General features: G+C 50.1%; 2 protein-coding genes across 5 annotated transcripts in view; one reads left to right on the top strand and one right to left on the bottom strand.

Moving 5' to 3' along the window:
- STARD9 (StAR related lipid transfer domain containing 9) overlaps positions 1-7733 on the top strand; it is a 117936-nt gene extending 110203 nt beyond the window's left edge. The window contains 7 exon segments of the mRNA XM_043919124.1: positions 4155-4272; positions 4417-4538; positions 4739-4803; positions 4971-5173; positions 5302-5381; positions 5609-5767; positions 6245-7733. Of these exon segments, the coding sequence (XP_043775059.1) occupies positions 4155-4272; positions 4417-4538; positions 4739-4803; positions 4971-5173; positions 5302-5381; positions 5609-5767; positions 6245-6346 (849 nt within the window). The 3' untranslated portion in view covers positions 6347-7733.
- Positions 7734-9555: 1822 nt separating this feature from the next.
- Positions 9556-22424, bottom strand: CDAN1 (codanin 1). 4 transcript variants are annotated; one of them, XM_043919112.1, is made up of 28 exons: positions 22287-22424; positions 21561-22051; positions 21147-21350; positions 20785-20954; positions 20540-20653; positions 20379-20457; positions 19843-19963; positions 19550-19659; positions 19013-19102; positions 18020-18095; positions 17293-17498; positions 16876-16996; positions 16601-16747; positions 16322-16488; positions 15841-15928; positions 15505-15594; positions 15262-15316; positions 14917-15050; positions 14726-14829; positions 14290-14448; positions 13857-13920; positions 13607-13685; positions 13273-13421; positions 12020-12127; positions 11828-11891; positions 11487-11668; positions 11124-11231; positions 9556-10357 (listed from the first exon to the last, which is right to left on the bottom strand). In XM_043919112.1, the coding sequence occupies exons 1-28, from the start codon at positions 22374-22376 to the stop codon at positions 10232-10234; spliced, it is 3696 nt and encodes a 1231-aa protein (XP_043775047.1). In that variant the 5' UTR covers positions 22377-22424; the 3' UTR covers positions 9556-10231. The 4 variants fall into 4 exon arrangements, 2 of the variants coding, with proteins under 2 accessions (XP_043775047.1, XP_043775048.1); XR_006343857.1 differs by lacking the exons at positions 9556-10357; positions 11124-11231; positions 11487-11668 and having other exon boundaries at positions 11861-11891; positions 13320-13421; XR_006343858.1 differs by lacking the exons at positions 9556-10357; positions 11124-11231; positions 11487-11668; positions 11828-11891 and having other exon boundaries at positions 13853-13920.
- Between the last annotated feature and the right edge of the window lie 815 nt (positions 22425-23239).

The raw sequence follows: 23239 nt of genomic DNA, 5'->3' as shown, positions 1-23239 counted from the left end.
CCAAGGCCAAATTTGCCTGTTACTCCAGGTATCTCTTGACTTCCTACTTTTGCCTTCTAGTCCCCTATAATGAAAAGGACATCCTTTTTGGGTGTTAGTTCTAAAAGGTCTTGTAGGTCTTCATAGAACCCTTCAACTTCAGCTTTTTCAGCATTACTGTTTGGGGCATAGGCATGAATTACCGTGATATTGAATGGTTTGCTTTGGAAATGAACAGAGATCATTCTGTCATTTTTGAGATTGCATCCAATGAAATGCATTCATTTCAGACTCTATTGTTGACCATGATGACTACTCCATTTCTTCTAAGGGATTCCTGCCCACAGTAGTAGATATTAATGGTCATTTGAGTTAAATTCACCCATTCCAGTCCATTTTAGTTCTCTGATTCCTAGAATATCGACGTTCACTCTTGCCATCTCCTGTTTGACCACTTCCAATTTGCCCTGATTCATGGACCTAACATTCCAGGTTCCTAGGCAATATTGCTCTTTACAGCATCGAACCTTGCTTCTATCACCAGTCACATCCACAACTGGGCATTGTTTTTGCTTTGGCTCCATCCCTTCATTCATTTTGGAGTTATTTCTCCACTGATCTCCAGTAGCATATTGGGCACCTACCGACCTGGGGAGTCTGTTGTTTTCAGTGTAAGGGTCAGAATCACAAACTGGATGAACACCTAGGCAAAGTACTGAGTGAAAAGCACTGTGAAACAGTGAGGTAAAACACATTACTATTTGTATAAGTTAAAACTACATACAATAATACAATCCTTTTGTAAGGATACATACAAACAAAATGATGTATCCTAAAGAAGTCAGAATAATTTAAGATGGGTGGGAGAGGGAAATTGGGGATGAGAGATTAAAATATTTTTAGAATTACCTAATTTTTTAAAATGGAATATAATGATTCTGTGAAAATGACAAGGCCTGGTGTTCGGCAGGATAAGTTTTTTGAAAAATTTCTTCTTTGGAAAGTGGTCTATTGAGACCAGAGTTCAGCAAACTCCTTTGGCCATATCTGGTCCACTAGTTGTTTTTGTAAATAACATTTTACTAGAATATGGCCTCTCTCATTTGTTTATGTGTTCTCTGTGGTTGCTTTTATGGTATAGTGATAGAGGTAAGAAGTTGCATCTATTAAAATGGTCCACAAAGCCTCAGATACTTACTATACCCTTTACAGAAAAGTTTGCCAACCTCTGTTTTAGATTTTCCATCTCTTCTGAAGTCAATTTTGATTTGAACTTGTTAATTTCTGCCCTTTAAAATAATTAATTCCTTCTTCCAGTGATAATTTCGTAGTTTTTCCTTGTCTCATAGTCAGTAATTTTATAGGATGTGTTTGCTGTTTTGTCATGATTAGATTGTGGTTATGCATTTTTGGCAAGAATACCACAGAAACTGTGCCCTCTCAGTTAGGTTGCCAGATAAAGCAAAGAAAAATGCAGGATACTGGCTATTTTAGAATTTCAGAGAAACAACAAATAGCACTGTGGTATATATTCCATGCAATGCTTTATCCTCAATATTTCAGAGGGTATCTGATGTCATTATGTCTTGTTAGTGATGTTAACCTTGAAGTTACAGTAGTGGCTAGAATCTCTCCACTGAAAGTTAATATTTTTCTCTTTATAATTAATACACATCATGGGAACGATAGAGACCATGCAAATATACTATTTTATCTCAAGTTTTTGCCCACTTATTTTAGCATCCATTGGTGTATGCCTGAAAAAATTATTAATGTGATGTTTTAATGGCAATTTTGTATTTCCCTAATTTCTTCTACATTTATTGATTCTTCTGGTATTTCTGTAAGGAAGTGTTATCCTTTCTCTCCCTATTTAGATTTATCCAGTTATTTATTTTATTCAATTTGGACTCATAAATATTTCATTCTATGAGTTATAATCCAGTATTATCATTATTAATTTAATTGCCCAGATTGTTCCAGATTTTATTATTTGGAGTTCTTTTTCTTTCAGATTGAGTCTTATGCCCTTTTAACATGCCCATCCTTTCTGAGCACTTCCTTTAGTTCATTTATTCTTTTATTGTTGCTGCTGTTATAACTTGTTGACTTTTAGTACATTCACAGAGTGGAATATCCATCGACACAATTAATTTTGGGGTATTTTCATTACCCCAAAAAGGAACCTTTTACTCTCCTTAGTTATTACTTCCCAAACACACGATCCCCAACTCTTTGTAAACCATTAATCTACTTACTTCCTGCCTCTATGGATGTATGTATTCTGGACATTTCATATAAATAGAATTATACAATATATGGTCCTTTATAACTGGCTTCTTTTAGTCTTAATATTTCCAGGGTTTCTTGATGTCCTACAGTTGCTATAACAAATTACCATAAACAAAGTGGCTTAAAACAACGGAAACTTCTTCCAGAGTTCTTGAGGCGGGGAGTATCAAATTGTGGTGTCAACAGGGCCAGGCTGCTTTTGAAAATTCTAGGGGAAGAATCTAGAGTTCCATGCCTCTAGATTCCATGCTTCTTTCTTAGATTCTGGTAGTGGCTGACAGTCCCTAGCTTGTAACTGGATCACTCCAGCCTCTGCCTCTGGCATCACATGGCTTCTCCCTCTGTGTCTCTCTGTCCCTATGTCTTCACGTGGCTTTCTTATAAGGACACCTGTCGTTGGATGTAGGTCCCACTCTAATCCAGTAGGATCTCATTGTAACTCGATTACATCTGCAAAGACCCTATTTCCAAATACAGTTACACTTACAGAAGGCAGAAGTTAGGACTTCAGTGTATCTTTTTTTGAACCCACAGCAGGGTTCATCCACACTGTGGAAATCAGAATTTCATTCCTTTTTATGGCCAAAAATATCACACTGTATGATTATCGTATTTATTTGTCCATTCACAAGTTGATGGACATCTTAGTTTGTTTCCACTTTTTGCCTAATATGAATAATGCTGCTGTGAAAGGGAGATGCTCAGCAAGATGAGGACTGGGACCTGTTCACTAGATCCAGGCACATGGATCTAGCAATGGCTAGCTTTGAGTGGGTTCAGAAGGGGATAGAGGCAGTAGGTGGCAAACGGTGACAGTCCTTTGAAGAGCACAGATGCCTATAAAGGAAGGATTTTAAAGGTGGGAGAAATCTTTGCATGCTTAAATGCTCATATGAAGAATCTAGTGAAGAGGAAGAGGTGGAGGCAATAAGTGAAGAGCGAGGTGATCAGTAGTGAAAAGTTCTTAAGAAGGTGGCAAAATATCTCAGTCTGCCAAGCAGACTGGATGTTGCAGGAAGAAGAAAGGTGAGGATGGAGACAGAGTACCTTTGTTTACGTCTTCTTGTCTTTAAAGCAGCACAAGGTTAGGAACTGATGATAGAGTTTGGATGGTAAGTGCCTTTTAGATCCACCAGAAGTCAAGGGTCATGCCATTGAGGAGCTGCTCGCAGTAAAGGTGGGGTCTGGCTCCAAATTTCCTGATGATGGGAAAGATTGAAGGCAGGCAGAGACAGAAGACAACAGAGGATGAGATGGTTGGATGGCATCACTGACTCAATGGACATGAGTTTGAGCAAACTCTGGGAGATGGTGAAGGACAGGGAAGCAAGGTGTGCTGCAGTCCATGGGACTGCAAAGAGTAAGACACAGTTTAGTGACTGGACTGGAATGGGTTCCACATTACAACCTTGGGCTTAGCCATTGGACGTGGGGCTGGGGCCAAAAATCAAGCTTTTCACAGCCCATCACTCTCCCTCCCCATCCCACCTCCCAGTTGGGCTGTTTGCTGCTCACACTAAACACAGCTCCAGCCATGGCCTCATTCCAGTTGCTTCAATGGGCAGAGGGTCCCCCCCACCCAATGACGCCTGGTACCTCTCAGGCCCCAGTTTATACTGATCCCTGTTGGAACTCTTCTACAAGCAACCTTGAACTTGTGGCTTGAGGGGCAAGGAAACTCTCCAGGGACTGGTTTCTATTGCTCTTGCCTTCTTGGAGGCATCCAGCTTCCTGTAATCCCAGTGGGGATGGCCTTTTCACTGGAGCCTTTATATTGAAGACTGTCTGTGCAGTTCAGAGGAAGAGATGACCCTGCACCGGCTTTCTGGCGCTCTGCTCTCTCGCTCCCTCGGCTCTGGTCCTGAGTATCTTCTCTTCTGCAGGGCAACACAAACTTGCCCGATTCCAGAGACTCCTGGGTAGGGGAAGTGCGGGGCCGCTCTTCAGTGAGGAACAATCAGCTGAATCTGGCCAGCTCTGCCTGGAAAAGCTTAGCTTACGGTGAGTGGTGGGGCAGGTACCTGCCTTGTGTGGGGACTTCAGGGCTGAGGTCTGCTAGATCCTGGGGGGCTGCTATCCCTCAGGATGCTGGTGCTGCCCCAAGGCCCTGATGCTCAGGAGCCTCCACCTACCTATTCATTGTAGGCCGCAGTGCCGCCTTGGGCAGTTGCTGCTGTTCCCCATCCAGCCTGTCCAGCCTGGGGACCTCCTTCTCCTCCTCATACAAGGATTTGGCCAAGCACATCGTGGACCTCTCTATGGCTGATGTGAGGTTTCCCGCAGCAGACTCTGCTCGGTGGGGAGGGAGGAGGAAGAAGGGAGGAACAGGGCAGCTGAGGGCTTCTTCAGCAGCTCTCTCTCTTCACAAAAGGGGCAGTTCAGGAAACGCTAGCCTGAGGGACTCATCCAAGGGCCTGCTCTGTACCAGCTGTGCCCACTAATCTGGGTGTGGTCACTGTGTCCCCAGGTGATGGCTGCTTGCTCACATAACCTGAACAACCTCTTCAGCTGCCGGGCAGCAGCTGGCTGGAAGTAAGTTGCTTTGCACAGAGTCTTATTGTTGCAGCTCTGCTGGCCTTGTCTCCTCCTTTGCCTTCTCCATCCTGGCTTCCTTGAGTCCCTCACCTGAGCTCTTCTGTGACCCTAGAACCCAGTTTTCACCCCCTCCTCTTCTTCTCCACCCTTGGTGTCTCCCCCAGCCATCAGGGTGAGGAGCAGGAGGTGCAGTTGTACTACAAGATGTTCTCTTCCACCCGGCATGGCTTCCTGGGGGCTGGCGTGGTGTCCCAGCCACTGTCTCATGTGTGGGCAGCTGTGAGTGACCCCACCTTGTGGCCCCTGTACCATAAGCCCATCCAGACCGCGAGGCTGCACCAGCGGGTGACCAACAGCATCAACCTGGGTGAGCCCAGGGAACAGAGGCAGCGCTCTTGGGAGGCTGGGTACTCAGGCTTGGTCTAGCGGGGTGTCAGGCTGTAGAATGATATGTCGCCGGGCACCTTCTGACTTTCTGCATCCCTGCCCCTACAGTGTATCTGGTGTGCAATACCACTGTGTGTGCACTGAAGCAGCCACGGGATTTCTGTTGTGTCTGCGTGGAAGCCAGAGAGGTGCCTGCCTTGCTGGTGGTAAAGATGTGGGAGGAACTTGGGCTGGCGTGTTGTGAAAAGCAATCTCTGTGGGCATCCGGTCCTCTGGCGGGGGAGGAGGGCAAACTGGACATGATGTGTGGTGGGGGAGGGCCTCGAAGGCTGGTCTTTCCATGGTTCTGCCTGCACTGGAGCCTGTCCCTGGTGGAGCCGCATTATATAGGCTGAACTCACACTGCTGTTTCCAGGGGCAACTGTCTATCATGGCAGCCCAGTCTGTGTATGATGCATCCATGCCGAGACCCAGCAGGGAGATGGTCCGAGGGGAGATCCTGCCCAGTGCCTGGATCCTGCAGCCCCTCACCGTGGAAGGGAAGGAGATCACCAGAGTCATCTACCTGGCCCAGGTGATCCACCTCCTGCAGCTGGTCTCACAGCATGCCTTGATTTGACCCAGCCTCATGGGAGCTTACTGTAAAGCTGTTCAACATCCTTTAGGACCCAGGACCTGTGGCCTGAAGCTGGAGGTTTAAGGGTTTCTTGGGTCACAAGTCAGTGGCAAATCAGAGAGGAAGGAATGAGGCAGAGCTGATCAACCTTCTTGAAAGCTGCTCTTTTCAGAGCCTGGTGGCCTTCATCCTCTGGCTGTTCCCAGGGTCCTCACTCCTGAGGACGAGTGACTCTAGATGAGTCACTGTGAGGCAGAGCAGCAGCCTTAGTCCCCTGACTTGACATTGGGAAGTGAAGCTTTTGTCTAGATCTGAGCAGCAGCGCACAGGACTGTGCAGAGTTCAGTTCAGAGTTTGTCCCATCACCGCAGCTACTTACGGCTGAAGTATGCCCCAGTGCGCACCTTTAACTCTTCCCTCTCTGGTTTATTTCAGGTAGAACTTGGTGCTCCAGGATTCCCCCCTCAACTTCTAAGCTCCTTCATCAAACAGCAGCCATTGGTTATAGCCAGACTGGCTTCCTTCCTTGGTAGTTAGCATCTCACAGTCAAGACGGCACTCCAGGCTGCCCCCGAGATGCTGGGGCGGTTCTTGTTACTCTCTGTATCCTGACGCAAGGAGAGCCAAGGCTACCTGCTGTGGCTGACTGAACAGACGGCACTCCGCCCCGAAGTTCCAGTGAAACCTGGTCGGCACTTGGTCACAGCTGGCACCTCTGCAGAGCAAGGGGGCTTGAGCTTCTGGCTCTGGCTGTCCAGAGTGAATGAAGCTCAACTCACCTTTTTGGATTTCTCACCTTTTTTTCCTGTCTCTGGGACCCTATGGCATATAGGCCACTCGAGGATCAGGATTGGGTACAGCCAGTAGAGCTGGGAAATGGCAGTGCTCTGACATGGTGCTTACTTAGTTTGGTGCAGCCCTTGGGCTGGTAGAGAAGCAAGCTGCCATCGGCCAGCACTCAGAATCTGCCTCCAGCATTCAGCTCCACTGTGGGATGGAGTGTTAGGAAATACCAAAACAGAAAATGGTTTAAAAAACATCTACACAAGCCAGAACAATGATGTAGAATTGTTTCTCCTCTTTGAATCTTTACAAATTGCTTTATTATTAATTTTTGCCCTGCCCCCACTCACTTCCTTTCCCTCGAAGGAGAGGACGTTCATTTGGGTCTTGGCCCCAGTTAGGAGTACTGACCGGTGCTGTGTTATGGAGCCATCGCTCCAGAGCTCAGTAGAATGAGAAAACCACTGTAGAGGCTGTCTGGATAGATTTGGGGTAAGGGTGGGGCCCCAGATCCTTGAGGAAGACTGGGGATGGGGCTTGGGCATCTCTTATTTCAGAGATGAAAAACTGTCTTTTGAAGACAGGAGGGATGATAATGGACTTCCTAGAGGAGGTTAAGTTATTTGTTAGGAGGAAGCTCAGTTCCATTCCTTACCTCACTCGAAGGCTTGTTTCCAGCCTTCAGGCTCTTGAGCATTCCACACACTGCTGTAGCCCCTTCTGTTCTAGGGTTGGATGGAGACTGGGTTCAGTTTTCTGACTGAACTTGAGCTTTTATTCTGTATGGTTACTTGAAAGTGCTAGGGGTGGGAGAGATTCTTGGCTTCAGTTCTGGTGCCCAGAATCTTTGGTAGAAGAGGATGACCATATAGGGGTTGAGATGATGTGGTAAAAAGGCAAATTTCTGCATAGTCCAGCAGAGATTTATATTTCTGAAAGTATTTGCAGGATTTTTTCCCCTCTTACCTCAGATTAAGTTATTTATATATTATTGAAGGTTTTTTTTTTAATTGCTTTTAAACTTATTTTTCTGGTTAATATTTTGGTAACACTATATTTAACACCCTATTTATGTACTCCCATCTCTTTTCATATGATTAAGACCACTGATTGAAAAGTTCAGAACACTTGCAAATTAAAAGTCCAGTGTGTACGTTTATTCAGTGAAGACTACCCTGGGATAGCCTAAATGTGTCATTTGAGCTCAGTATTCAGCCTGGATTATGATGGCAGTAACTGTTCATGGCCCGGTTTCAAGCTATACAGTTTACACATATATACTGTTTCCTATGAGCTCAGCACTGCTTTGCATATAAAGAGCAACCAGATTAGTTGCCCAGCTACTGCCAGCTGTAGCCCAAGTATGAACAAGAGGGACGATTCCAGAAGAGTCATTGGCACACCCAGCGGTAATCACAGAGCCCTGGAAGGAAGCTCTTTGCAGGTATGTACCTCTGGGGCTTCTGAGGCAGAGCCAGCAATGGGAATCTGAACATGTGGGCAGCCCCAGGGAGACCATATCCCCTGAACTAGAGAAGCCACAAGCCAGGCATGTGAGTCAGCAAATCAAAGAACATTAGCTGACGCTGGTGTCAAGGTATTTGGTTCTCAGGACTTTATTGTGCATTAGAATCACAGAAAGGACTTGACATCCCAGGCTGGCCCCCACTGAAGTTTCTGATTTAGAGGCCTGGAGGGGCCCACATATTTGTATTTCTAGGAAGTCCCAGGTGATGTGAGGCTGCTGGTCTGGAGACCACACTTTGAAAACCAGTTTTAGATAACTAGTAGAAAGCAGGCATATGGAAAAGAATGTAAATACTAAGAGTTCACTAGTTCATTAGCTGCCTGTCTCTAATTCCTTTCTTGTTGCCTGCATAAAGCAAGCCTTTAAGGTTCACACAGACCAGCATTATTTCCTGAATTGGGCCTGTTGCTATTTATCTGAGTAGCCTTTAACGCAGCATCTCCCAGGGCTCCAGGCTTTCCTCCCTGCTTGCTGTCTGTCTCACCGCACATGGGGCTGAGTGTCTGAAGTAGCTGCTCACCTTGGGACTCAGCTTCTGGAGCAGTGCTTCCTGAGCATACCTGATGGGTGCAGAAAGATAAGACATCTCTTAAAACTTTTTTGGTTCCCAAGTATTCAGAACTTTCAGAATTTCCTATAGGAAATGTATGTTAGATTCAAAGCACAGATGAAGAAAAAAGGTTCAGATGCAAAAACTTATTGACTCAGATGAGCTGAGGGGAAGGGCAGGTCACAGCCTGACTAGGCAGAAGTGTGACTGGAGAGGTATGGGAGACGTTCCCATTTTCACCCTTCTGTGCTGACAGGACCTACTATAATGGCACACAGCAGACCTCTTTAGGCCCAGAGCCTCTTACCTACCCTTCCTTGGGTTGGAGACCTCTTTGACAGCTGAGAACTTTTCCTCTAAGAAATACACGCACATGCACAGACAGATTTTGTGTCACTTCAAGAGGGTTCACTGAGTACCCTTCTTTCCCTGGCAGAGACTGAATCTCTCTGTACACACTGCCAAAGTAGAAAAACCATGAATTTTACAGGAATGAGTTTAATGCACATTATCAAAGTAGTGCTTTCTTAGAATCAGTGCACCATTTATAGACATGTGGAATGCTTCCGTTCTGAGTCAACTCAAACATCCCCAACTCCTGCCCCCACCCCCCAAAAAAACAAGCATCCCAAGGGCTGGTGAGTAGAAATTTCATACATCCTAAACCTTTAAAGGGAGTTGCACAGATGTCAGTACTGTTGGCAGTGAGCTAATAAGGGCCCCAGGCTCTCTGACTTTCAGGTCTCACATATGGGAACATTTAGTCTCTGCTAAGTGGCCAAGCCACTAGGACAGCTCTATCCTGTCAATACCCACCTCCAAGCCCACCTGAGACTTTGCAGCCTTCTGTAGGGACGAAAAAGGAAAAAAACTAGACAAGAGCCCTTGTAAAGAAAACAGTTTATTTTAAAAAGCTCTAGTGTTCTGCCCGTGCTTGGCCCCTGGATGGAGCTAGAGTCAAAAGTTACTACCTGCACGGGACTGAAGGCAGGCAGGGTGCAAGGTAAAAGGCAGGTTTCTGTCGGGCGAGCCCCACATCTGTTGTACATTTTTAAGGAGATGGCAGTCCAGCTCCTGGTGGTAAGAAAATGTAGACTCCCAAGATTCATGTTTAACTTTACTCACAAGTTAAGTAGAAGTCAGTTGCCTTTGTCATGATTTTCCAAACCACAAAGCTTTAAGAGATACTGGGGTAGCAGCAAGTGGGGCTCGAATCTTGTGTCAACAAGTCCCCACAGGTCATTTCACTTAGTATCCAAGTAGTAAAGCCAACTCTTCTTCTCCGGAACTGGAGTCTCTAGGTTTTTACACCATAATCCTGAATCCAGTGACCCCTCCTTCTTCCTCTCGGACTTGGGATGGTGAGCCTGCCGTCCGTGGGATGCCAGGCAGCCACACACTTCCTTCATATGTGAGCAGGAAGCCTGATGACAGACGGAGCTACTTCACAGCAGCACGGGTCACAGTGGGCACTTGGGGTGGCTCTGGGGCCTCCTGAGGCACAGTCAGGCTGGGTTCCAGCGCTCCGGTGAGATGCCTAAAGTAGGGACCCTTTCCAGCCCTAGCTCTGGGCCAGCACAGTCCCCCGGTTTGGCTGTACCAGTTCACAAGCTCTTAGCTGGGGTTCTGGCACATGGGGCTCAGCTAAAAACAGGTTGAACAGTGTTGCTAATTCTTCAGAGAAATCCTGGAATAAGCAGAAAGGTGACTGAAAAAGCAGACACATAATTCTAAATTGTTCACCCTTTTTACTAAAAATCAGTCCCAAATATGAAGCCCTAGCTAAGCAGTGAGTAGACAACATAGGTATTTTATTTTTTCCCAACAGCCTTCTACATGGAAATAGACTTGTCCCGTTAGTACTCTAGGACGCTCAAGTCCAACAGGGTGAGCCTCTATTGGAAGGCTCAGAACCACTAATAAGTACTTCATATGCACATTATTTCATCTTGAAAAACCCCATAAGGTCTAAGTTATTCCCATCTTACGGATGAAGAAACTACTTTGCCCTAAATCACATTAAGGACTGACTAAGCTTAAAAGTCCAGGTTATCCTGATTATAAACACCCACAGTTGGGAATTCCCTAGCAATCCAATGGTTAGGACTCTGCAGTTTCACTGCCAGGGCCTGGGTTCAATCCCTGACCCTGCAAGACAAGCAGTGTGGCCAGAAACAACCCCACCATCAGAGGGTTTTGCCAGAGGTATGCCATGCTTTCTCACTATGCCATCTTCCCTTTCTCCATGGACACGGTCCTTCATATAACAGCTACTTAGAAGGAGGTGCCCCAGAGAAGTCATTTAATTTCAGGGTGGTCCTCAAGACATCTGACAATATTCGCTGAGCTTTGGAAGATCCTCAGGATGCCAGGCCCTATCACCTGCCCCCCTTTCAGGATAAAAGGGACATGACACCTATTCTTTCTCCAAATAGAATATGAAGACTCCTTACCCCTGGCCACTGGGTCTCATGGAGGTTGCCTAGGCAAGCCTCTATCTCCATCCGTCTCATCAGACCTTTCTCTACCAGCTCCCGGAGCAAGAAGAGCAGCAGGTCCCACTGCAAAACACATGGAGAAAGAGGTCAGGGGGCTAAGAGGATCGCACAGCGACCCTGATACAGAGGACAGAGCTGCTGAGGGAGAAGGGGAGATGAGACTGAGGAGTCTCTCTGAGTGTACAGGAGAAAATAAGTACAGCCCCAGAAAAGGGGACTAAACCAGCTAATAACATTTGGGGCAGGGGGTGTAAAAGATGACTGCAGAGGCTTCTAAGAAGCCTGTCCGCCAGCCCCCATCCACCTTCTCTGGCTCACCTCCCTCGGCCGGGTGTCTGCCAGAAGCCCCACGTTTCTTGGCCTCAGCAGTAGCTGCAGTGGAACTGGCACCTGAAAGTCATCCTTCCACAGGGAGAGCAGCATGAGCAGGAGCCTCCGAGCCTGTCCCCTCTCCAGCTGGTGCTGTGCTGGAGGCCCCAGGATGGGAATTTGATCTGCAACTGTGGGGAGAGAGAAAAGCCAAGCTTTAAGAAGTAGAGGCAAGGTCATGTGTCCCTGGGAGGAAGAAGAGCAGAAAACTGTTTTCTAATCTTGCTTGTACCCAACCCAGAGAACTGGGGGATCTGGCAACAGAGGGATGTGATAAAAAGGAGCCATACCAAGGAGGGACGCTAACTCCACAGAGCACTTTGCCAGATGCTGCTCAGCCGGTGGGCACAGGAACTGTGGGGTAAAAACAGGAGACCCCAGACATTAGCACCGTAATTCAAGGAGCAGTCCTGGGCCAGTGCAGCTCTGATTACCAGGCACTGGACAAGGATAGGAAAGAAAAGCATCATGCCATGTCTCACCTGGCGGCACCGCAGCATCTGGCCCAGTTGGCCCAGCAGCTGCTCCAGATACTCGGGGGCAACTCCCTCCTCAGGATCCCGGGGCCCCACAGCCAGGGAGAGCACATCCTGGAGAGAGGAAGGGTGGCCGCAGAGTAAGGCTTCAAGCCAGGCCAGGGCCAAGGAGGCCACAGAGAATGTGGCTTGGGGTGGGGATCAGCCAGTGGAGACAGGCAGAAAGGAAAGGTGAAGTAATGGGCCAAGGTGCCCTTGGGACTTGGGCAGGGCAAGGCAGGACAGCACAGCTGGGAGAAGCGACCAAGTGGACAACAGGGGGAACAGATGGGTCAGGTAAGCCAAGGGACAGTGTGCTGCCGAGAGCTCAAGATGTCGTACCAAGCAGTTCTGAAAGCATTTATGTCCTATCACGTACATGTAGTATTTTCTGTCCCTCATGATTCTCCGTTCATTTTCTCAGGAGAGTCGAGGCCTCAGGACAGAAATCATCTGTGTATTGAAAACCAGTAGCTAATGGCTGCTGAGAGTTTCCTTCTCTGTCTTACATACTCTCGAACTTGAGTCAGTCCTTTTTCATCCCTAGTTTAAATCTTTATTACAACACTACTACTGCAGATCTGGGCCAGTTACTAGTTTAGGTCCCTGCCCCAACCACTCCAATTCTGCTCCTGAGCATGAAAACAGCCCCAGACAATTTGTAAATGACGGAACGTGGCTGTGTTCCAATAAAATTTTATTACAAAAACAAGCAGCAGGTTGGATTTGGCCCGCGAATTGTTCAGATTCCTGTTCTAGACCATATAAATCCTTTTTATCAAATTAAGAGCACTGATAAATTATTCTTATTGCCTGTAACCAAACAAGCATCATCTCCCACATAAGAGAGTGTTTCTGAAATACTGTCCCAATACTGGGATGACTGTTCCTTAGAACTTCCCTACTGCACTAGATAGCCATTCCCTACTCCACTCCCGGTATCATCTATGTACCATGTACTCAGTCAACAATTTTCACATTTACCCTCTTCCCTTTCACCCTTTTGGGTGATTCAAGTGCAAAAGTCAGAGAAGAGCAATTACTAAAACCATTCAATTCAGTTTGGCCCTACCTAACTCCATTCAGTAACAAAATGGAAACTAGTTGGACAACACAGAAAGCTGCTACACAAATACTGGAGCTGAGGAAGAAAGAAGGGCGACCAGGAAGAGAGCAGGGAGCAGGAGGAGGGGAGCCGAAGGGAGTAGGGAGCTGTGTACTTTTATCTCGGAGATGAGGTGGGAGGGGAGGGGAGCATGGTGCTCACAGGCACGGGAGCAGCCCCTCCGCTCCCCCCGGGCAGCTGGCTCAGGACCCTGGGCTCGAAGAGTGCGACTCACAGCCGCTTTCACCTCCCTTCTGATCAGTGCTGCAAGTAAGAGGTAGGACAGAGAAGGGGTCACCAAACAGCCCTGCGTAGGCTCACCACGCCAACCCCTGCCCTTCCCTGTTGCCAACTGGCCCTGAGTCCTGTCTCCCCCAGAGTGGCCTCCAACTTCCTGCCAGTCCACTTTTGAAAAACTTGGTCAGTCACTCCCCTTCCCTGGACCTTACCTGTGATGTTGGCTGACAACCATGCACAGGCTTTCTCTGTTGCAAGGCCCACAGCAATGTTCTCTGCACTGCTCAGAACCTGTGACACAGAAGTAGTTTTGAGTCAGGGGCAAGTTAGGACAGTGACGAATGCCCAAGTCCAGGACTGACCCGCCTACCACCTCATGTGCATGTTCACACACATACAACCCCACAGCACTCCTCTCCTACCACCCCCAGCCCACTAACCCCAGGACCACTTCGTACGTACGGCTGCCGGGGTCTCCTCAGGAAGCAGTGCCCTCACAGCACCTGGGCTCTTCTTTTGGCAGAACCTGAAAGGAGACAGAGGTCAGTGATGTCTGGAGACATCAGCTGGGTCCCTGAGTGCACCAATCCCCTGCCACAGGGGAGGGCATGCTCAGCCCTCTGGGCCCAGCCCAGATGCCAGGAGATTGGACACCCAACCACATGCCCTTTCAATTCGACTCTAAACTTGGGTCCTTAAACCTCTGAAAACCAAGATAAGAGCCTACAGAGCAGGCAAAAATAGAATGACAAAAGCAGGGTGGGAAGAGGATATGGAATAAACGATGAATATAAGAAAAAAAGGAAAAAAAAAAAAAAAAAAGAAAAAAAGGACAGGAAAGTAAAGGCTAAGAGAAGAGTGGAGATAAGAGGATCCAAACAGGCTGGTCTCTTACTCTCGCCCCTGGGTCAACGCCTCGGCCCCGTGAGGGCACAACTGGGAACACAAGATCTCCAACAGCTGGGCTGGATCGCCCCCTTCCTGTCCCTGCGTCACCAGCTGCTCTTGAAGAAGCGACTCTGCCTGGCGCACCAGCTCTGCCACCAGCGTGGCCCTGCAGCAGGAACAGCAAGATTTTGAGGTGGTTGGAAAGGCTGAATTGGAAAGGGGCTGCAAATTCAAGCAAACCAGGTCAGAACTAACTTGAAAGAATGTTAGCCATTTCAGTCTCCCCCATCCCACTGGGCCTTTGTCCTCTATTACCTGCTGTCCCCACCCCTCAGCTGACTTTCCTCAGTTTGGTAACAAGGTGTTAAAAGGGGGAAAATGATAAGGAAGTGAGCCTGGGACCCGCAACACCTTCATTCCCAACCCCCTCAACTCAGACTCACTTGATATGCTTGACACAGTTAGAGCCAATTCTCTCTGCCACAAACTCCACGGTCCTGCGCAGGGAGGGCGGCTGGTTGTGGAAAAAGGCTTGAGCCAGCTGTGCCTGCGGGGAGGAGGGAGCAGTGCAGGGGAGGGCTCCCTTTCTTTCCCTGACCCATGGGGTGGCCCCTGCTTCCACCCTGCTCCTTACCTGCAGACCCTGTGTGGTCTGGGGAGGCTGGGCTCCCAGGCCCGTGGTGGTGGTGGGGGTGATTTTCCTGACGAAGCCCCCACTCCGTCCACTGCTGCCCGACACCCATGAAGCGAGCAGTTTGCGGAGCTCTCCTGCATCAGAGAAGCCCAAGTGCTTAGTTCCAGAACTGTCCCACCCTCCCAAGCATCCAGACTAAGCATTTGTGGAATAGACAGAATGAGGCATCAGGGAGCGCCTAAGCACAGGACAAAATACGAGGGTGCTGGGCCCACGGGGTGCCTTTTGGGTACTCATGAAGGGGCAGGCCGAGGACCGAGGACCCTCGGGGAAGAGTATCCTCACCAATATAAGGGCAGCAAGTGTAGAGCAGGTGCTGGTCCACCACAGGCATGCTGTCCTGGGGGAGAGAACAGGTCAGTTTGGGGAAGGCAAGCTTCCCTTCCTCCCAGAAATGGGGCGGTCAGGTTAGAGAATTACGTGAGACTTCAGCCTCTATTCTGACTTGTTTTTCTGGGCCTGCCGGCAGGCAGGCTACCTCCTTTACTCTTGTGGTCCCCATGGCTCTGGCTGGACCCCAACACTTACCAAGCCATGCTCTGAAGCTACTGTGTCCACCTCAAATACATCCAACTGACCCTCTTCCAGAAAGAATAGGTCCTCAGGGACTGTGGGAATCTGGCAAGAGATTAGGGCAGTGCCAGCCAGCACTTTAGGGATTCATCACACCTCCGACCTCGTGGTCCCAGGGTTTAGACAACCAGGTTCAAAGCCACCTTCCTCTATGGCAACCCCCATCCTTCCTCCTCTGAGCCTTTAGCTTCTGGCCCCGCTCTTTGTCAGAGTCCTACACTTTCCCTTTCCCCTTCTCCAGCCACAGGAGTCACGTCCCCTTTCCCCAACATGGACCCTCATTTCACCAACCTGGAAAAGCCAGCCTAGGACAGCAAGCAGCAACAGCTTGTTCAGGAAACACATCTCCCCTTCACTTTCCTTTGATAAGACCAAGCTCCTAAAAGGTGAATGAGGGCGTGAGTGGAATCTATGCAATGAAAGAAATGGAATGGAGTTTAAAAAAAAAAAAAAGCTATCACTGGGAAGGTGATTCTCAAAAGGAGACCTAAAAGGGACTTCTGTTGTGTAGGCAGCCAGGTCTCATCACCTCTCCCAGATCCGTACTCACTCTTAGCTGGGCCACAGTAGGAACAGAAAAGGGCCAATCAAAGTGCAAATAACTGCCCACTGTCTTTCCTTGTGGATCAAGGCCTGGCCTCTCCTCTGAGGGTCAGCTACAGCTATGGAAGCACACGGGAAGCACAAGCTGCTTGGCCCTCTTCAAAAAGCAGCAGCCTCAGCGACATTCTCCCTGCGCCCTTCTCTCGAGCCCTGCCCTCGGCTGACTCACCGATGCAGGTGCAGCAGGAGAGTGAAGACGCTGCGGTAGTAGTCCAGCATGGGGACGATGTGGTCAGCCAGAGAGAGGAACTCCACCAGCCAGGGCACCGTGAGCACCGCGCGGCGCGCCCGCAGCCCCTGCTGCAGCAGAGCTCGCACATCCAGGACTGGGGGCACCTGGGAGGGCCGGGGTCAGTCAGAGGCTGGACCCCAGGGGCTGGGGAAAGCCTTCTAACGCCATTGCCGGGCGGCTCCTCCCAGCTCCCTCCTTACCAGCGCCCCCATTCACCTGGCTCCTCAGGGACAGAATGGAGTCCTGGAGCTCACGGGTCGGGGGTGGTTCAGGTCCCCGGTATGGCAGGAAAGTGACAAAGCCCAAGAATTTGGCCAGAAGCCTTAGGCTGAGCAGCACCATAGCAAACTGCCTCCGTTCACCCTGCAGGGCATCAAGAAGTAAAAGGTCCTAAGCATTAGGCTTCTAGAACAAAACCACACCTGTTAACAGACTTCTTGAAAATACCTTTTTCCCTCTAGAGCAGAGCCTCCCTTCCTCTGCTTTCTAACCTGCCAGTCCACGTCTGACTCCCCGTCCTCATCACTAGGCTCAGGCTGAGGAAGGGCAAGGCTGTTGAGTTCTCGGATCTTCAAACTCAGACTATCCATGAGATGCTGATTAAACTGGAAGCTATGAAGGGAAGGGGGAAAAAGGTACTGGAGGAGGTGCAGGAAGGATAATAGAGGTGGTGCTCCAGACAGAAAGGCTCAGCAGGACAGACACAGGAGGTCAAGGAACAATGAGGTTACCTTGGTAGGTGAGAGAGTGAGAAGGGAAATGGAAGGAGGAAGTGTGTGTTAGGAGCCCGGGCATCCCCCAGTCCCACCCGCTGACATTCCAGGCCAAGGAGAGCAAACTTGCCCTTCTGGGAACACAAACCTCTTCGGGCCTCTGCCCCCACTCTCGGCAAGACAGGGGGCCTTTACCTGCTGGCACTCAAGATGAAGTCCCTGAAGAAGCCCTGACAGCCTGGGAAGGTAGGGGGTGGGCAGGGGCCCCCACTGCTCTGAGGGGCCACAAGCCGTTCCTGTAGGCGCCGCAACCGCCCCAGCTTGTCAGCTCCAAGCATATTTAACACATCCGGAGCCTCACCCAAGACAGTGCCCCCAGCACCACCAGGACTCTGACACATCTGGGGCAGGGGGAGGAGGAGAGAAATCGATAAACCAGTGAGTTTTTCTGGAAAGAAGGGCTGAAGAAAATGAGGAGGAAGCAGTGAACAATATGGGATGCCCACCCTATATTGTGTGCCATAGATATATTTTTTTAGGTCTGCGTTATATTCTTTTTACAGGTGAAGAAACTGAAATTTTAAGATTCAACATCTGCATAGGGTCACGAGAGCTAGGATTTGAAACCAGACCTAACCCTGTGCTCGTTCTACCACACCACAAAGCAAGGGCAAGAAAACAGTGAGGGACTGAAAGACGGCCAGGAGAGCCGGGTGTGTGAGGGGGCCCATGGAGGCAGGAGGTGTAGGGCGTGAGAGCACTCTGGCTCCCAAGTTTCAACCACCACCCAGAGCAGAACTCTTGTTCACTCTTCAGCCAAGGACCTGCCTGTTCTCCTGGCCTATCCCAAAGTGCCAGCCATTCCTTGGCACCTATAATACATACTGTCCACTGGATACAGATCTCCTGCTGGAGCAATTACCTGGAGAAGTTGTTTTTGGAAAAGTCGAACAAAATGGCTGTGGCTGCAGGCCGCAGAGAGTTGACCCATCATGGCTCTGAGGAATAAGAGGCAGGGATGGAGTGTGATGGGAGGAGGAAGGGGAGAAAGATCTGAGAGAACAAGCCAATCCTTGAGACTTTCAGCCCTCTACCAGGCGCTTGAGCAGCCTTCTGCCAGAGCTGGCTGGCACAAGGATATGGGAAGAGGTAAGGGATACTTTCCTTAGCACCAAGATCCCTCAAGGCTAGAGATACACTTACTGAAACTGTCAGTCACTCAGTCATGTCCGACTCTTTGCGACCCCATGAGCTGTAGCCTGCCAGGCTTCTCTGTCCATTGGGATTTCCCAGGCAAGAATACTGGAATGGGTTGCCATTTCCTTCTCCAGGGGATCTTCCCGACCCCGAGACAGAATCTGGGTCTCCTGCATTGCAGGCAGGTTCTTTACCATCTGAGCCACCAGGGAAGCCCTTAACCTTACATTTAGCCAAACATGAAATAAGACCACCCTTCTCATCTTCAGTCTACACTGACTGCCAGTGAGCTTCATGACCAACGTGGAGGGAGATCACCGGACAAGAGCATATTCTTTCTGTATCCCAGTTATCCAGCTACGCAAAGTTATCTGTACTGTCAGATTAGACGATGGAGAAAATAGAGGTTGGGAAGGGTCTAAGCCTGTGACAGGCCAAAACTCATGCAACCTGGAATAACAGTGTTCCGCTTTATCAATCATTTGCAATCACAGAGCAAGTATAAATGATTTCTGAGTAGATGATGTTGGAGAAACAAATCCCTTTTGAGGAGAGGCAGAGGTGGCAGTAACTAAGAGATTAAGGAAGACAGAAAACAGCTTTGTGCTAGAAGGAGTTTGGGGTAGGGAGAGAAGCCTTTCTTTAATCAGTCACCCAAACACCACTAAGTCGCTCACTGCTGGAAGTAAGAGAAAGTGACCAGTGTATGAGCACGTACCTGATCCTGCTGCCCAAGCCCTTCTCAAAATCCCAGCCAGGCTCCTCATGGCGGTCTTCCCACTCTCGAAGTACCTCGTAAAACACATCCCTGGCGGGCACATAAGATGTCTGATCAACTGAAGCACAGTTGGCCTAACTCATTCTCAGGCTCAGAACGGAGGACAGGACCATTCACAGCTCCATTCCTTATCCTCTCCAAGGTTCTCTATGTGATAATCCCACAGACCTGGGAGCAGTACACCACATGCTTCACATACTTCTGTGGGCAGTTAAGGCTGATCTGGCACTCATCTGAGAACCCTGTGACCAAAGTCATTACACCTGCGAGAAAGCTGCTACTGTCAGAGATGCAAATCCATGGCATGAAACAGAATGAGGCTAAGTGGCTCTTAAGATGTTTGCTAGGAAGGGCCTGGTGGTGCTAAACTAGAACCGTTGATGCCAAACCCCTAGTTTCTATGAAAACAACATGGGCTGCCTATCCCAGAGAAAATGCTGCTTCATCCCCTCCCTCAAAGTCCCCTTTTCTTATCACCTCTGTTTTTTGAAAGTATGAAAGGCTCGGTCACTGGAGAAGTTAGCACGATTGTCAGTTTCTGGCTGAAAGGAGACAGCTTGAGCAGAAGGTGGCATCGCCAGAGAGACCTAAAACATGGCAGTAACATTAGGGACTGAAAGCAGAGTTCGTGCTCAGAAAACTTCATCCCCATATTCTAGTCCAGAGTTTTAGGCCACATGACACTACAGTGGTGTGAGCTGGGCCACCTGAATTATGAGACTGGGAAGGGCCAGGTCCAGGCTAGAAGATGTCTAAGATGGGGTCACTACCTTGGCAACACTGCCCTCATAGGCAGCTCGGAGGCGGCCTTGCAGAGCCGGTGAGAAACACAGTAACCGCTCGTTCTCAGTCAACAGCTTCAATGTCCCTTTGTCCAGGTGGGAAAGAACGCTACAGGGATGAGAGCACACATGACTGAGAATGGGACAGACTGCAAACAGGCAGCTGGCATCTGCAAACCACCCAGTGTGTTACCTGGAGCACAGAGCAGGTACATAAAGAAAAGTCAAGGGCCAAGGATTAAAGATGATAAAGGCAAAGGGAAAGGAAATGAGACCCTATGGAGCAGCTAACGAGCAAAGCAGAAACAGTAAATAAACCCAAAGGTCAGCTACCAAGACCACTGGGGGCAGTTTGATTCTTTCAAGGGCTAAATTCATAGCTTTGACACGAAACTGAAGGTCACACGTAGGAGAAGGTCTAGGGTCACGACCTCTGTGTCAAGCACAAGCATGTTCCCGAAGTAGCCAGAGAATCAAGTGAATAATGCAAATAAGGTTCAAACGCTTCAGCTGGGGAAACTTACTGAAATTGATGTTCCAAAACCTGCACTGCAAAGAAGACACAATCATGGACACTCTGGAACAGAGGGCTTTCCAGGGAATCTAGAAGGACAGTACCAAGCTGTTGGTTAAAAACAATTTCATTTCCAGACGTGATTTTTCAAAAAGAGGCTTGTTCACCAACCTACAGCTCCTGGAGTTGGTTCAAGGTCACTGTCTTTGGCAGCCACCATCCTCCGGGCAGTAAGGAGCTGAAGGACGAAGAAAAGCTCCAAGAAGAGGTTTGGTACCAGGTTCTCTGGTTAAGAAGGAAATTCCAGGGTATTGAAGGCCAGTCAAAACAAAGGCTCAGTTCTACACACCTTATCAATTCTTTTACCCTGTGGTTCTACAAGTGTCTTCATTCCAGGGCTCTTTGTTCTCACTCACCTGCAATGCATGAAGAGTAGACAAGGGCAACCAGCTCCAGACGCTGGCGGGAAGATACTCTGGCAGGGTCAGCGGGTTCAGCTGTGAGGTGTCCTGTCCGGCTGGGGTGAGGAGACCCTGATTCTAGGGTGGGACAGGCAGGAGTAGGTGACTGCTGCAGCTGCTTAGAGCTACCGGGAAAGAGAAATGTCATGAGCAGTCAGCATGGCTTCCCCTCCCCAGCCACACTCAGGTTCCTTAGAGACATGTCCACAGCCCAGGAAACAGACCCAGGGTTCCCAGGAGACAAATTAAAAACAGGGAAAAGCCCTGCAAATCCCCCACAGAGGAAGCTGTCATCCCCAGGAGCAGCAAGGCCATACCGCTCCTTCCTGAGCATCTCCCGCTCCTCTTGTAGACTTCTGCACCCTGAAGGAAGCCCATGGCCCCAAGAGCTAGTGTCTAGGACTGAGGGTTGGGAACTGGGAACACAGCTGATTGGGGGTGAGGTGAAGCAAGTCTTGGGCTTGGAAAGTGATCGCTCTTCGCTCACTGGAGTTGGGTTGATCCTGCGGGAAGGCTTGGTCCTGTTGAAAAGTAGCCATAGGTTTTCCTAATTCCCATCTTCAAGCATCTCTCCCTCCACCATATCTAGCACCCCTTGCAAAATGCCCCTCACCACGTAGATATTTCACCCCCAACTTTCTTGTAATTACCACGCTCTACTACAGAGCACCCAGTCATAATTTTGTAACTCCCCTAGCAGAGCCATCTTTTAGAAGAGGGCTGATTCTCACCCTGCAGACCCGGGGGGAACGGAGCCCACGGGAGGGAACTCCTCCAGGTTGCTGAGGTTTGGCGGATCAGAGCGAGCGAGGCTGGGGCTGCTGGGGCTGCCAGAGCTTCTGGGCCTTCGGCCCCCGGCCCAGGGAAGGCACTCCCCGCTGACCCCCTCCTCCAGGCCCCCGGGGCCGCGGCCTCCTCGTTCGCGGGCCGGCCCCGGGCCCCGCCTCCTGCCCCCACGGCGGGCCGAAGGGGCGTCAGTGGCGGTGGCGCTCGAAGCCTCGGTCGGAGGGAAGAGCTGGTTGCGCGCTCCGCGGCCGCCCCGCGGCGGGCCCCCGGATCTCCCTGGCAAGGCTGTCGAGGAGCCCGGGGCCTTGGCGGGGGTTGGGGGGCCCTGTGGGAGGACGCGGCTGCTCTGTTCCCTCAGGAAGTTCAGCAGGAATGGCACGAATTCCTTCCGCAGTGGCCGAAGTGAGCTCAGCGCGGCCGCCTCCCCGGGGTCATCCTGAGGGAGAAGTGGCGAGGGGCGAGAGAGTCAGTTAGCAGCCAGCCCCGGGCCGCGAGCAGCCGGGGCCGCAGGGCGCGCTGAGGGTGGCGGGCGGCCGGGGCAGCGGCCCCTAGTTGGAGCGCACTCGGCCCCGGCTGACAGCCAGGCACTCTAGAGGAATGGGACGGGAGGAGCGGTATCTCCCGCGGGAGGCAGCTTCAGGCCAGGCTGGGGGGCGTGTCGGCGCTGTTACCTCCGAACTCTGGGCGCTGCGCGCGATCCACCGCACAGCGGCTGCGACCGACAGCTCCTCTCGCAGCAGCGACTCCAAAACGGCCGCCATCCCGGTCAGGGCGCTCTGAGGCGACTGCGCAGGCGCCGGCGCGCCACGGGCGCCCTGGGAAGGGCGGGGCCGGCGCCGCGGGGCGACCGTTGGGCCGCGGGGCGGAGGGGCAGGGCCAGGGGCGGAACCGGGGGCGGGACCGGGGCCGCCGCCGACGGCGGGGCTTCCCCGCGCTGAGGCTGGACTTGGGCCTTGGCTCAAGGCCGTGGCTGGGTCCGTGGTTCCTGACAAGAGGCCCGGTGGTCCGCCAGGTGCAGGGTACTGCTGTCGGTGAAGCCGGGTCCCGGCTGCCCTGGCCCGAGGGTGACCTGCCGGGACTCGGGAACGCGGCGGGGAAGACCAAGGGTCCGGGAGAGCGGCCGGACAGTAAAGGTGAACTATTCTCCGGAGAAGATGCCTACATCTTCTACGATAAGCACATTCTTGTCTTTCAAGTTTTCTAGATTCAATCATCACTACCCTAAAGAAATTAAGATAAAGTGTGCTTAACTTCATTTTGACCTTGTCTTTTCAAAAGCTGAGTTTTGAGTCCCCTGCCCACTCGTTTTCCAGCACTCACCAACAACTGATCGATCATTTAAGGCTTTTTAGGATCCTCAGCCCACAGCCCTTAAAAGTACCCCAGGCCACCCTGCACACAGATTCGCCGTCTTTATTATCCTTTATATGTTACACGAGGTTAATAGCTCAGCTACTTTGCAGTTTAGCAGTTAATAGGCATACACATTAGTTTCTGGCAGCTTATTATTTCTTAATTTTTCTTATTTCAAAAAATACGAGAATCATCTGTTTGGATGTTGCTGCTTCACTGAGAACTCAAGAAAGGGAAACCGGCTGAGAAAAACAAATGGCACTAACATTCA

This window comes from Cervus elaphus, chromosome 12, assembly GCF_910594005.1.
Source record: "Cervus elaphus chromosome 12, mCerEla1.1, whole genome shotgun sequence".
Taxonomy (NCBI): Eukaryota; Metazoa; Chordata; class Mammalia; order Artiodactyla; family Cervidae; genus Cervus; species Cervus elaphus.
This window is presented reverse-complemented; position numbering and strand designations above follow the sequence as displayed.

Coding starts and splice junctions, on each gene's coding strand:
- CDAN1 (XM_043919112.1), bottom strand. CDS start 22,376: ATGGCGGCCGTTTTGGAGTCGCTGCTGCGAGAGGAGCTGTCGGTCGCA. Junction 20,458..20,539: donor ACCAACTCCAGGAGCTGTAG/GTTGGTGAACAA, acceptor CTGTCCTTCTAG/ATTCCCTGGAAAGCCCTCTG. Junction 14,449..14,725: donor AACTGTGTCAAGCATATCAA/GTGAGTCTGAGT, acceptor TTCCTGCTGCAG/GGCCACGCTGGTGGCAGAGC.